The sequence below is a fragment of the Mastigoproctus giganteus genome, chromosome 5 (assembly GCF_048544385.1).
Source record: "Mastigoproctus giganteus isolate SK-2022 chromosome 5, ASM4854438v1, whole genome shotgun sequence".
Taxonomy (NCBI): Eukaryota; Metazoa; Arthropoda; class Arachnida; order Uropygi; family Thelyphonidae; genus Mastigoproctus; species Mastigoproctus giganteus.
Genome location: NC_143579.1, coordinates 55,210,586 through 55,223,621, shown reverse-complemented (window position 1 = coordinate 55,223,621; position 13,036 = coordinate 55,210,586). Strand labels below are relative to the sequence as shown.

Sequence of the window (13,036 nt, the reverse complement as noted above, 5' to 3'; positions counted from 1 at the left end):
ATTGTGGTCGTTTTGCATGTTTGAGAACATTCACACGGCGGAAAACAAACCCGTATTAAAATTAAACAATTAAAGCTTTCTCTTGCAGCAGCATCTGTCGGATTTACCCTCTTGCACGTAGTACAACAGAATAACGTCAAATATACTTTCCATTTTGATATGTATGCTGTAAAATCTTAACACGTAAATCTTGGTCCTTTAGTGGTGAACACTGGAACGATTTTTTGTACCTCAAAAAAAGAACTTCCATTAAGTTTTATGCGTGACTATGTAAAAAAGTTATTTTTTTGTTTCTTTTTTCAGTTTTTATTTTAACTACCTTGAACTTCTCAATTTCTGCGGGAGACAGAAAACGAACTTAGGCCTTTTCCGTGTGGCGTTAGAGAGAGAGAGAGAGAGAGAGAGAGAGAGAGAGAGAGAGATCAGCGACCCTATTATCTCTTTCTCTATCCCTCTCGCCATCCATGAAATGCATATGGTCTTCGTCACTAGCGGCGCTACCAGGTGAAGTCATTCGTGAAGGCACCTGAAAGAAGTATCGGATAGTTAATAATATTCCTGAGGTGCTTTCCTTATTATGCATATTTGTGCGAAAAGTTTTAAGAATTAAAATATTTTTTTAATCCTGGTTTCTTCTTCTTAAATGGCAGTTTATAGAAGTTTAATATTTTTAATCTTCTCGAAACCAATTTCTTATTTTCAAATACCTTCTCCTAAAATTATGTTTCTGAAATCATCATCTAGTATCCGAAAGTTATAGAATATAGAGCATATTTGTGCATATGTAAATAAATGGTAGCCTAAGCATGGGTTACAATCACTAGGTTGTACACTACACTCAGTTGAATTGAAATATTTTTAAAGAATGCTTTCCGTCCTCGGTGATATTACAATGGTTTTGCCACTTTTAACTCGTTTTAAAGGTCTGAGTTCTAGTCCTGTTCTAAACTTGAGGAATTTCTGTAGTCCTCTTCAATTGGGGCTGTAGTTTGCCGATTTTAGGCGGATGGAATAGAGTTTCTCGTAAGTTATTCTGATTTTCAGTACGCACAATATGTAAATTGGTCCGCGAACACATACTTCCACCAATTTCCAGATCCATAATACAAAAAGGCGCAATATTATCTAAGTCGTGAATGCACCTAAAAGCCAACAAAACAACATTCCATTCCTAAGTGCTTTTCAGAAATATCCCCTCCAGTTCAACTCAATATAGTGCATGATAAGTACAATAATTGTTAATTAAATGGTACCATCCTTTGTATATCATAACGATTTAAATTAGCAGGACAGGTGGAACTAAAACATTGCATCAGATGGATAGGACAGGTTAAGGATACGATTCACAGCTAGAAACCCAAAATTATTTATTATTTCTTATTTTCTTTTTATAGAGAGTACAGTGAGGCTACTAGAAGAGTTTAGGAAATTACTAAGGCGCCTCCGTAGCCAGGTGGGCAGGAGCGGCAGTGCGTAGCACACGCTTCTTGATTAGACCGGGATTCGAGCCCGTGACCACCAAATACGGAGGAGGCGGAAAGGTCAGGGAATGACCACCGCATATCCCCGGAGCAATATGGCCTTAGTTGCTAATGCTCCAAAATAACAAGAAATTACTATTGACTTTTACAGAAGTGCTTTCCCTATTATGCATTATCTACAATAAGAGTTTTAACAAACACCTGGAGCAAATTTTCTCTGGCGAAGGGGTTACCATGAAGATAAAAGTGCTTTAACTGAGGCGATATAAATATTTTGTGTTCAGGTATTGAGAGTTACAAGTATGTTACCTTGGTACACAAAAGCGAGAGTAAAAGTTATAAAACCAGAGTATTGTGAAACATATACCCTGCACGAAACAATGGATTGTATTTTGTTTTCAGTTAAGAAGGTCTACAATTCAATCCTTACCTTCTTAAAACGCCTCCGAGCAGTGAAGCATTAAGACATTCCGGGGGAGATAACCTTCTCTGTACTTCTCCAACTGTCACCTTGTATTTCGACGTCGAGCTTAGGAGAGAAAGGCGCCCTGGCACTGAGCAGAATACATCTGTAGGCGATGTTACACCAGTTATTATCATATCTTTATGATTATCGCTGTTTCTAGGTTTAATTCCTGAAATCATAAAGTATTAAAATATATTTATAAGAATTTATTTTACTATGTAAATAACTGGGGAAAAAACTTGATTTAAAATATACCGGATGGTTATAATTAAACTTCGTCGGTTTGAAAGCCTGTACACAGAAAACAGCTAATCGCTTAAGTTAAAAAGGAAAATAGTCAGGCAATGCGGAAAGGTATGATACGAAAAGAAATTAGTTCCATAACTTGTCAACAGAGGAGAAATAGCGCTGATGTTGTTATAGAGTTTCAGGTTCATCAGCGACTAAGGCCATATTGCTCCGTGTATATTGTCTGTTAATTGCGTGTCTTCTGAGGTCGATTTTCTGTTTTGCTGGACGAAAAACCCGAGTTTCCGGGAGGAAAAAACCATGGTACCCTCGAATGAGACCGACTAACTCAGCCACTTCTGAAACAGGCCCATAAAAATTCCACCCGTCATCGACGGGAGGCGAACTCAGGTCTTTCCCACCCGGTGTATGGAGGACGGCGATCCTACGAACTGTGCTACCCACGAAGGCTCTGTGAGCTATACAGTTCTGTATAACTATGCAAGAGGATTGCAAACTGTGCCTATATTAGCTATTAAATATTCGCAAAAGCGTTAAATATGATATCCACTGATGTCAGCAATGTCCTAGATTCAAAGAAACACGTTAACATTTCTTTTGGATTGCTCACAACATGCCTTGTTATTTTGTCTTTGACGTCTGTCAAGGTTTCAATGTTGTTTTGGTACATTGTAGCTTTCAAAGAACACCATAACGAAAAATTATATGGGTCGAGTTCAGATGAGAGACGTTGCAGAGTATTTATTTAGTTTCTTCTAAGTGAAATTATGCTATGTTCGAGAAACTTGTAACAAAACAGTCATGCTACCGGGAAAGAAGAATGCGATGGTTCTAAATCCTGCAAGAAAACCATTATGTCTGAGTAGCATCTAACTTAAAGAAGAATGAAACTCTGGGTGAGGAGTTCATGGCATCAGTCACTGTATCATTACGAGAGCACCATGTGGTTGAACCTTCTCAAAGAAGGAGGATCCAGTAATGATCCTAGCAGTGAAACCTCACCACACAATAACACGAGGGGAATGCAGTGACATCACTTGGACGTGTTCGCCATTTACGCAATGCTGGGCGTTGAGTTACCGTTCACATGGAAGTGCATTTTATCGGTCCTCAGACTACTTCCATCATATTATTATTGTTCTCACACTACCTTCCATCATATTATTATTGGTATTAATGGTCCCCAAACGTGTACTCATAATCGCAGGTGTATTATGTCTGTAGAAATGTACATTCACGGGTCGATTTTCATGTTGTGGGGACTGAAAAACTTGGAATAAGTCAAGTAGAAAAACCTTATACTCTCCTTCTGAGATCGGTTAACTACAACCTAGAATGAAGAGGCTTTATAAATTCCTCCAGTCGTCCACGGGAGTCGACACCAAACCTTTCCCAGCGAGCGGCAGAAAGCGATGTATTGTGCGAACTAGTCTGCCACAAAGGGCCCTATCTATCTTTATCATATACGGCTCTACAAAATTAACATAACAAAATGTTTTTCATGAATATTTTATTGTGAACAGTGTCGCCGATGAAAGAATATTTAATATAATAGGCATCCTGGAATGCAAATTCCGAGTATCCAATAAAAATCAATCTACCACCTTAGAGAGTCGCACATTATACAAATTATTAAACTCTTGTTAATAAACTCTTTATTAACAAAAACAACAAGCGGCCCCTAGCCAGAAACTGGCAAATCCGCTAGTACATACATACATATTGTATACAATGATATACATAGTCAGAGTCATTTAATTACAATATCGTAAGTGAAATGAACATGTAACATGTCCACGCAGCAAATCACATCACGCAACTAATCAGAAGTATAAATTGTGGCACAGGAACCACAAGACAGCAGTCTTTTTCTGTCCTAGGAAGAACGAAAACCGCACCCACCGGAGGTAGTGCTATACCAGTGGGTGCTAGCTAATCCTGTATCCACAGCTGCCCAAACTGGGGTACCAGCTATAAAAAAAAGAAAAAAAGTCGATGGCAGGTGATACAGTTTTAAGAGATATCGATAGACATTGCAGGTGTTGGGTTGGTTCCTTGTTGTTGATATGTTAATAGACTTGAGAAGAGTTGCTTTCTTTTGGTAAAAACAGTAGAGTAGAATTGTTGTAGAGCTGAGAATGATTGAGAATTTTCAGTCAGTGCCACTTCATTTCCTTCAGGAAGTTGCTGACAGCAGCTTGTAGTGTAGATCTGTCATCGTGGTAGAGGCTGCAGCGATACAAAATGTGCTGTCCAGGTTTCCTCAGCACCACACAAGCAGAGATTGGTGTCAGACAAGCCAAATTGAAATAGTTTGGAGTTGATGGAGCCGTGCCCGGTAAGTATATATGATGTTGTTAAGCTGGGAGAAAACCATTCGCGGACGTTCTTGTTGAGAGGGAAGATAACTGCAGGAACAAAAGAGCGGGTGACTTGACCAGTAGAACTGGAATCCCATCGTGATTGCCACACACTGATAAGTTCATTCCAGATTCTCCGTTTCTCGTCTTTGATGTTAGCAGTTAGGTTGCATGAATGCCGAGAATCTCGCCAGGAACTCTGTTCTTTAGATGATAGCATAACTCTTAAGACATCATTCCTAGTCAAATGGGCATAGCTCATTGAACGAGATGCTCTTGCAACTTGACCTAATACCCATAGACGTTTGTTACTGCGGCGCCAAGGAAAATTGGTTCCACCTTCTCTTCGAGTGCCCTCTCTACGAGGGCCTGAGGCAAGACCTAGCTAATACCATCCCTGTCATTGAAAACGAACTGGACATTCTGCTACAGACACCAGAGAACCTGGCTGCCTTCCAGAACTTCTGACGCAAGTATTCACGCAAAGGAAAATCTCCTACAGAATAACGCAGGCTACGAATGGGGTTCCCCAGACAGCAGCTTAAAATTTTATTTTATTAATTTAATTTTTTTTATTATTATTTATTTACTTATTTTTATTTTTCTCATTTTCTCTTCGTGCTTTGCAGTAGCGTACTTTTATTTATTATTTTTTTTCGCTTCCCGCTTTGCTAGTGTAGCTTCTCTTCTCTTACTTTATTTTTTTTTTTTCGCTTCCCGCTCTGCACTAGTGTAGCTTCAATTCTTTTTTTCTTTCTTTTTTTTTTCTCTTCTTCCCCCTCTGGAATTGGCCTAGTGGAATCTGGCCCACCTTTTTTCAACATCAGGTGAGTCAGTCTCTTTTGAGACGGTACAGGTTTTACTGGGACTGGCCCACACTTGGTGTGGACGACTACCCAGAATCATCTGTCCAGGTGACTGATGCTTCTGGGTAGCCAAGCGGCCAGAACATAACAACAGAACACATACATAGCTACACTACTCATATATCTGGCCCTCTTAGGTTGCGGAATCTGGTTCTAACAGAGATACGAGGCGGAGTTGAACAGACGTTCTAGGAGCCGCTCCTTACAAAAACACATGTCCACATGGAAGCAATTTCAGGAGACAGTAACCATTACAAGAAGAGCTGGCCGAGGGCTACGTCAACTAGAACAGACGCTGGTTCTAACAGCAAGACGGAACTCTACGATGTCCTGTCAACAACTGTCTTTTGAGGTTGCTGCGGCCACAGGTGAAAACATTTCCAACTCGACTGCGTTAAGAAGGCTCAATTCAAATGGACTCTACGCAAGGAAGCTCTTCTTCTTCTTTTTCTTCAAGTTCTTTGCCATCAGGCAGGTTCAGGGCTCCAGTGACGCCATGCTTCTCTCTGAAATGGTGGAAGAGCTCGTCGAAACTGGTGCCATGAACATGTGACTTGGAGCCCTGACAAATGGGGTACAGTGCTGCCCTCTGATAAGTCCCCTTTTAGCATACAAACTGATTCTAGATGTTATTTCATATGGAGACAACGAGTAATGCGGTACGATCATTCCAACATCAGAAAAAGAGACACTTACGGTGGAGGCGGCGTTCTCGTGTAGACCGGCCGCACCCCTTCATATTTTTGATAGGGGTACCGTAACTGCGCTGAGGTACCGACAACAGATCCTCGAACCCTATGTGCGACCATTTAGGAGATGCATTTGGCTCAAATTTTCTTTTCATGCACGACAACACCGCTGCACATAGAGCTCTTAAATCTGCTCTGCACATAGAGCAGACTTAAATCCGATCGAACATGTGTGGGACGCTCTTGGGCGTTGCATTACTCGCCAGCATCCAACTCCTCGGTCATTTGATGAGCTAAGGTTTGAGCTGGTGGAAGAATCGGATTTGTTTCCACAGAATCTTATAGGCATCCTTATATGGAGCATGGTTCACCGCTGTTAGGCTTGTAGGTGATCTTACGCCGTACTGGTGTCATGTGACCATATTTTCGAGCATCTTCTGTCGATTTCTTTAAAGTTACCTTTCTGGTAATTCTTATACAAACACTATAAATGTATCTTATACCTGACTGAAGTTTCTCGCTGTCTCCTCCTGTCTCTCGCTGTCTTATTCTATGGTACACTATCATACCAAATTTGGCCTGCTTCATTACAAGCTGCACTAGTTACCCCGCTTTTTCTGTTAATTTTGTCGAGCAGTGTAATTATATTTTCTTTTGTGTCTGCGGGGAAAAGGAAAAAATCCAAATATTTCAGTAAAAACGGCACCATGTGCAATTTAAACACGTATTAGTGTAGCAAGTTTTGTAGGATACTGTGGACGTGTATATACGTATCTATTTTTGTTAAGGTGATATCCAAAGATTCCTGCATAATCCGTCTTATGTCTCTGCGGGAAGCAACTCTGCATAGCCAGTATTATGTAGTCTGTATGTATTGTGTGGGTCCTGTTTTGTTTCTTGTTGCTTTTCTTGTGCTATATAAATTTTTTTTTTTTTTTTTTTGGTAGGCTTAGGTGGCCATAATGCACCTCCCAAGGTTTTGGTAGGCTTCTGTGGCCATAATGCACCTCCCAAGGTTTTTGCAGCACTTTGATCCAAGCCAGAGGCGGGAATCGAACCCGCCACCTTTGGATTGCCAGGCAGGCACTTTATCCACCCGGCTAGCCCGGTCGGTGTGCTATATAACTGGCTTCTTTGCAATCAGTCGCCAGGAAAGCTGCTAACTGGTTCTCGGCCCTGCCCCAAGGAGGCAGGCTATTTGCTACTAGCGCTGATGCTCCAAAAAAAAAAAAAAAAAAAATCCTATAACAAGCAAACTTTGCCACTAGTGAGGGAAAGCGATTTACGTGCTGCTCTTTCAGTCATCGCGACAGCAGTATTAGTAGCAACGCTTTGAGAAAACTGGTTGCCTTCTTTTGCCGTGGCATACAAATACGCATCTATATCGCGTTGCGTAACCCATTATTATGCGACAGATAGATACCCTTACTCAATCATTACCCCTTCACCTCTGGTGGCACTCTCTGCAATTAGCCTCTTTTCGTCTACAGACCTTCAAAGTAACGTAATTTAAAACTGAAGAGTGAATACCAGTAGGTAAAACAAGTTAAATCCATTTTTGCCGATTTTGAGCTAAACGTGCAATCTGTTATCGATGTAGGTCTTTGTAAAGTGCTGCTTTGTGTGATTCAAAATAAGTTATAGTCCTAGTTAGACAAGCCAATAAAAATATGATTTTTTTTCCCCAAAATAAATTATATCCAGATTCACCTTTGACGCAAACTGCTTTAAATCAAAAAACGGTTTTAGCATCCACCGGTATTGGGAGTTCGAACAAAGACCTGCTGCGAAATCATTCTTCTATCACTTGTTTATTTTATTGTAATTGTGAGTTAAAGTTACGTGTTAAGTCAATAATGGGGGATCCATGGACAGTATACATTGTTCTAGTGAAACATTAGTTACTGGGAGTGAAGCTAACATAGGGACAAGAAAAAGCTCGCACAGTGATCCCCCTATGGACTGTATTACAGCAACAAAAATTACAGTAGCCAGTATTATTTAAGCAATTCGGACACGCTAAATTCGTTATTAAAACAAAGTGCGAAACTCAACGATCAAGATCCACCAAGCCTCATGATTTGTTTCGGTTTTAAATATGAAAGACACAGCCTGTTGTTGAATATATTTGGTTTGAATTTCAAGGATCCAGCATCTGTATTATCAAACATAAATTAAATTATTAAAATTATTAAATTAAATAATTTTTTTACATATATCAATAACTTTTATTTCATTTGAATTTTAGTAAAAAAACAAAATATAAATCTTAATTTGAAAAAATGCATTTTTATTACAAACATAAAACGTTCAATTGGGTTTCATTCCTATCACATGCAAAACAAGTAAAATGCCGACCGGGCTAGCCGAGTGGGTAAAGTACCTGCCCGGCAACCCAAAGGTCGCGGGTTCGATTCTCGCCTCGGGCTTGGATCAAAGTACTGCAAAAAAAAAAAAAACCTTGGGAGGTGCAATATGGCCACAGAAGCCGATGCGCCAACAACTACCAAATCAAAAAAAAAAAAAAAAAAATAAGTAAAATCCAATGCTAAATGACTTGTAAACAGGTTATGTTCACGATTTTATGCAAAATAAGTTATGTCAAAAATGTAAATTAGAATAACGTAGATTGCTTTAAAAACTGAAGTTTGAGAATTTGAACAAAAGCCTACATATGTATTCATAAAAAATATTGCTCGTGACTTTCCGTCATCTATTTTTCTTTTTCTTTTTTTCAGTTTAATTAAGAAGATTAATTAACTATTTTGCATATTTGCTCTTCAGGTATAATTTCGCTGTATTAATATATTAAGTAATTTAAAATTAAATTATTTTTTAAAATTTTCTGATGTAAAACATTCGTATTATTTTTTCCGTTTTCTTTCTACCCATTAATTATTATATTTCAGTCAGTTTATTTATAATTAATATACTATAAAACTAACAGCAACTAAAGCTCAATGTGTCCTATGTTTTAATCAAATTTTAAAAACACAAAAGAGTTACGCCAATCTTTTCTTCATAGGATTCTTTCTCTACACAACTCTCCAAACCCGACTTATTTTAGATATGATTTTAAAATGATTTAAAATTACATAAACCTCGTTAAAATACTATTAAATGCGTTCAATTCTCAGTCATTCAATCCTCGGGATCACAATCTAAAGCCCCAACCCGAGCCCAGACCTATCCAATGTTCCAATGTCCCACGCAACCTCGAATGACTGAAAACATTATTGCTAAAATTATCACGGAATATACTAAAAAACTACCATGATAAAAATAAATAAATTACGATCATTCATGGATTAAGAGGATTGAACACATTTAATAGTATTTTAACGGAGTTTATGTAATTTTAAATCATTTTAAAATCGTGTCTAAAATAAGTTAGGGTTTGGAGAGTTGTGTAGAGAAGGAATCCTATGAACAAAATATTGAGGTAACTCTTTTGTGTTTTTAAAATTATAATTAATATAGATGATAACTATTTTAGAAACGGACATACTATACATTTCAAGATTTATGAAGGAAAGATAAATTAAATCAGATTGCATTAGTGGCCAAATTGCTAAAATTAGTCGTGAAAAAATATTGGTTCTTTATTTCTATGGTTTATTTTATGAACTCTTTCGTGCTAATTAAATATCGTACGTAAACAACACGCACCTCATTTATCTTGGATTCGTGTGATGTGTTCTACACCAATTCAGGCGTGCTCCCCCCTTCCTCTTACGTTGGCCATCTTGTATAAAAGTCATTCTATTGAGACTTCCTTTGTATGGCGGAAACACAGATTCCTATGGTTAGTGTTATATTTTGGTGCACCCATTAAGCCAGTTCTTATATTTTATTTTATTTATTTATTCGGACCGAATGATTGTATTAGGTGCGATCCGGATGTTGTACAAGGCTAACAGCGTCTTGGAAAACTCTGCTTCTTCGGCCTGAGATTTTCTCCCATCTTGGATGGGATTCGAACCCGGACAACACCAAATGAGTAACAAATAGCGAACCCACTATACTGTGACAGAGCACGTGTCTGAAGCGGCCGTTAGATCATACCACAATCCCCTGTTGTCAACTTGCATCTTCATGTTAACATACGTATAAAGATTTCTGTCTTCATTCGTGGTTCTTATCCTAAGTCTATCCCCACGAGGTGTTCTATTATCAGCAACTGGCTTTTGGAACCTTCTCCAAAGTCAGGGTACAACTTTACGATCTACATCAAACCGTCTCGCTACATATGCTTAAAGCTGACTAGTCTCAAGCCTTTAGAGTGCAACATTTTCAGAACAAATATTCTTAATATATTTGCAACCCTAACATGACTGGTTCACTGATCAAGAAATAAGCTCACTTTTCTGTCTGCTTCCTGGCTGTACGATGACGTAGCTCATCCGTACAGTCGGCCTCGTTGATGTGCGTGTGGTATGTTAATAAACTCCGGTTTTTGAAGTGAGGGCGACGCAGACGCCCAAATTTCAGCAGCGTATAAAATAACCGGATAAACAGTGGTTTGAAGATATCTGGTAGTGGTTGCGGCACCGATGGAATGAAGTAGGCGTTGCTTCGCTCTCCAGCGTAGGGTGTTAAATCGCTTCCGGAGGTATTCTGTGTGCGCATCGAATCTCAGCTTCGGATAAAAATTGACACCGAGGTCCTTATAGCAGGTAACCACTGGGATGAGAGTGCCAGAAACTGATGGTTGAATTACTGTTGGTTGCTGTTTTAATGAGTAAATCATTATTGCAGATTTTGAAGGGTTAAGGTTTAACCCAAACATCTTCAAGAAGTTGAAAGAACGGTCAAGTTCTCTGTGATTGAAGGCGTAATTGCCTTTGTTGGGATTAAGGTAAGGAACTTTATATCATCAGTGTATGTTACAGCATCATCATGGGGACGCATGAACGGAATTAGAATGGCTGAGAAAAGGAGGCCAGACAGGACGCCACCTCATGGGACTCCTGCAGTGATTTTCCTTGTTAAAGTGGGTCTTCTTCATTGTGAGGTGGACTTCTGTTCCTCAATAAAGCGGTGAAGAAAGCTAGTAGATCTCCCTTTATCCCGAATAAGAATTTCAGAAGGCTGTGATGTCTAAGCTGTCAAAAGCAGCTTCAATATCGGCGTACACAATAGCGAATTCGGATTTAGTTCCAAAGGCGTGAAGAATTGATGTCTGTGCCGCCATGAGGTTTGTTATGGTGGATCCATTTGCGACTGCGAAGTGGAACTGTTTCGGTTTCTGTGGCATCAGCTGTTTGTTTAATGCTGGAAGGAGTACCTTTTCAAGGAGTTTGAGGAGGGTGAAAGAAGTTGAGATTGGTCTGAAATCTTTTGGGCTTGTTGGCGCTTGAACCTTAGGCAGTGGACTCACAGAGTATTCATTCCATTGAACAGGGACAACTCGTGTGGAATGAACCGAGTTTTAGATTGAGAGCAATGCATCTAGGATGTAGGGGCTAAGGCACTTAATTATGAAATGAGGTATTTTATATCGGCCTGCTGTACTGGATGGACGCGGGGAGTTTATAGTATTTATCAGTTGCTGTCTTGTGATGGAGAGGTCATCAGTAAAAGCAAATTGAGAGTTTTGAAGAGAAATTTCTGCAGAAGCGGAATTGGCTTTGAATCTTGAAATGTAGTCCATCCAGTTATCTAGATCAAGATTGGGATTAATGACACTGTGTCTGGATGAGTATGGCGCTTTTCCTTTAGACAAGGTAGCATCGGTGTATCTCTTTATGGCTGATGCCTTGAGTCGGTTGAAAATTGCTCTTGCTCTGGAAAACAGGATCCGATCTTGGGTTGTGCCAGAGATTTTTCATTGCCTGTGAAGGTATTGCTTGTTGTGGAAACTGCGTGCTAAATCTTTGGTCCACTAAGCTCTAGTCCTTGGAGAAATGCGTACAGCTTTGGCTGACGCATTTCTGTGCTGTCTCGAGGCACTTTTTGAGATCAAGAAAATTCGGAGAAAAAATGATTTTTTTCCCCATAGTATTATCGCATTTGAAGCTGAGCATAAGCAGTACAAGAAATAATGCAATTGGTTCGTGATCTGATTTGAATGACGTTTCTGGTGGAATATCGACTCTGCAAATGCCAGAACATAGAATGAGATCGAGACGATTAGTGCCTCTCGTTGGCTCCTCATTGATAATCGTAAACTTTAATGGACAGAGATTAGTCGTTGAAGGAGAGGGCTCAGATGCGGTGGAAGGAATTGCTTTCAGATGGTAAAACTGAGGTAGATTTTCGAGATAGGATAATAATTTATTGGGCTGCCACTTGTGGTTCGCGCATCTGTTCAGCTGCATGACATGAATTCATGACCGGAACTTCGCTGATTGCTACATTAGGAAATTGAGGTTCATCCGAAAGGTGATTGGGTCCATGAGTGTTTGGGCGAAATTCAAATTCAGCGGGATTGTGAGAGGTCAACATATCTTGCTCTACTGATTGGGCTGTGAATTGAGTGTTGATTCTATTAACTGATTCATTTTCTTTGGAAGACTTATGAGATTTGAAGCATCCAGTTTTGATTTGCATATTAGCATACAGATCATTAAGGGCAGTCGTCAGTTTATCTATTAACACAGGGAAGAAATTACTTTGCAACACATCTGCGACAGACTTACTTATTGACTCATTCTGGATTTCTGGCCTTGTGTTGTCCTGTATGGACAGCGCGGCCGTTGACACTATTCCTGGCAAAGAGATATCAGTTTGGATTATAGCATTATTAGCGCTCCGGGCCTGGGGAACAATCAAATTTGCCTTTGGCACACGACGGCTCCAGCAAGCTTCGAGAGGAAAAACTTATCTCACAACTGATATATCCCGGTGTTTTGCTACTGATTAACATGGGTGCTTCGTTATGACAGTTGCTGAACGTATCCGCAGGGAGGATCGATTTAGCGTT

General features: G+C 39.6%; 1 protein-coding gene across 1 annotated transcript in view; it reads right to left on the bottom strand.

The window, feature by feature from the left end:
* Window positions 1-13,036, bottom strand: part of LOC150085404 (transcription factor AP-2-alpha-like) — a 314,518-nt gene that overhangs the window by 19,366 nt on the left and 282,116 nt on the right. Inside the window, exon 4 of the mRNA XM_090373206.1 lies at window positions 1,912-2,116. Within this exon, the coding sequence (XP_090229332.1) occupies window positions 1,912-2,116 (205 nt within the window). The remainder of the gene's footprint in view (window positions 1-1,911; window positions 2,117-13,036) is intronic.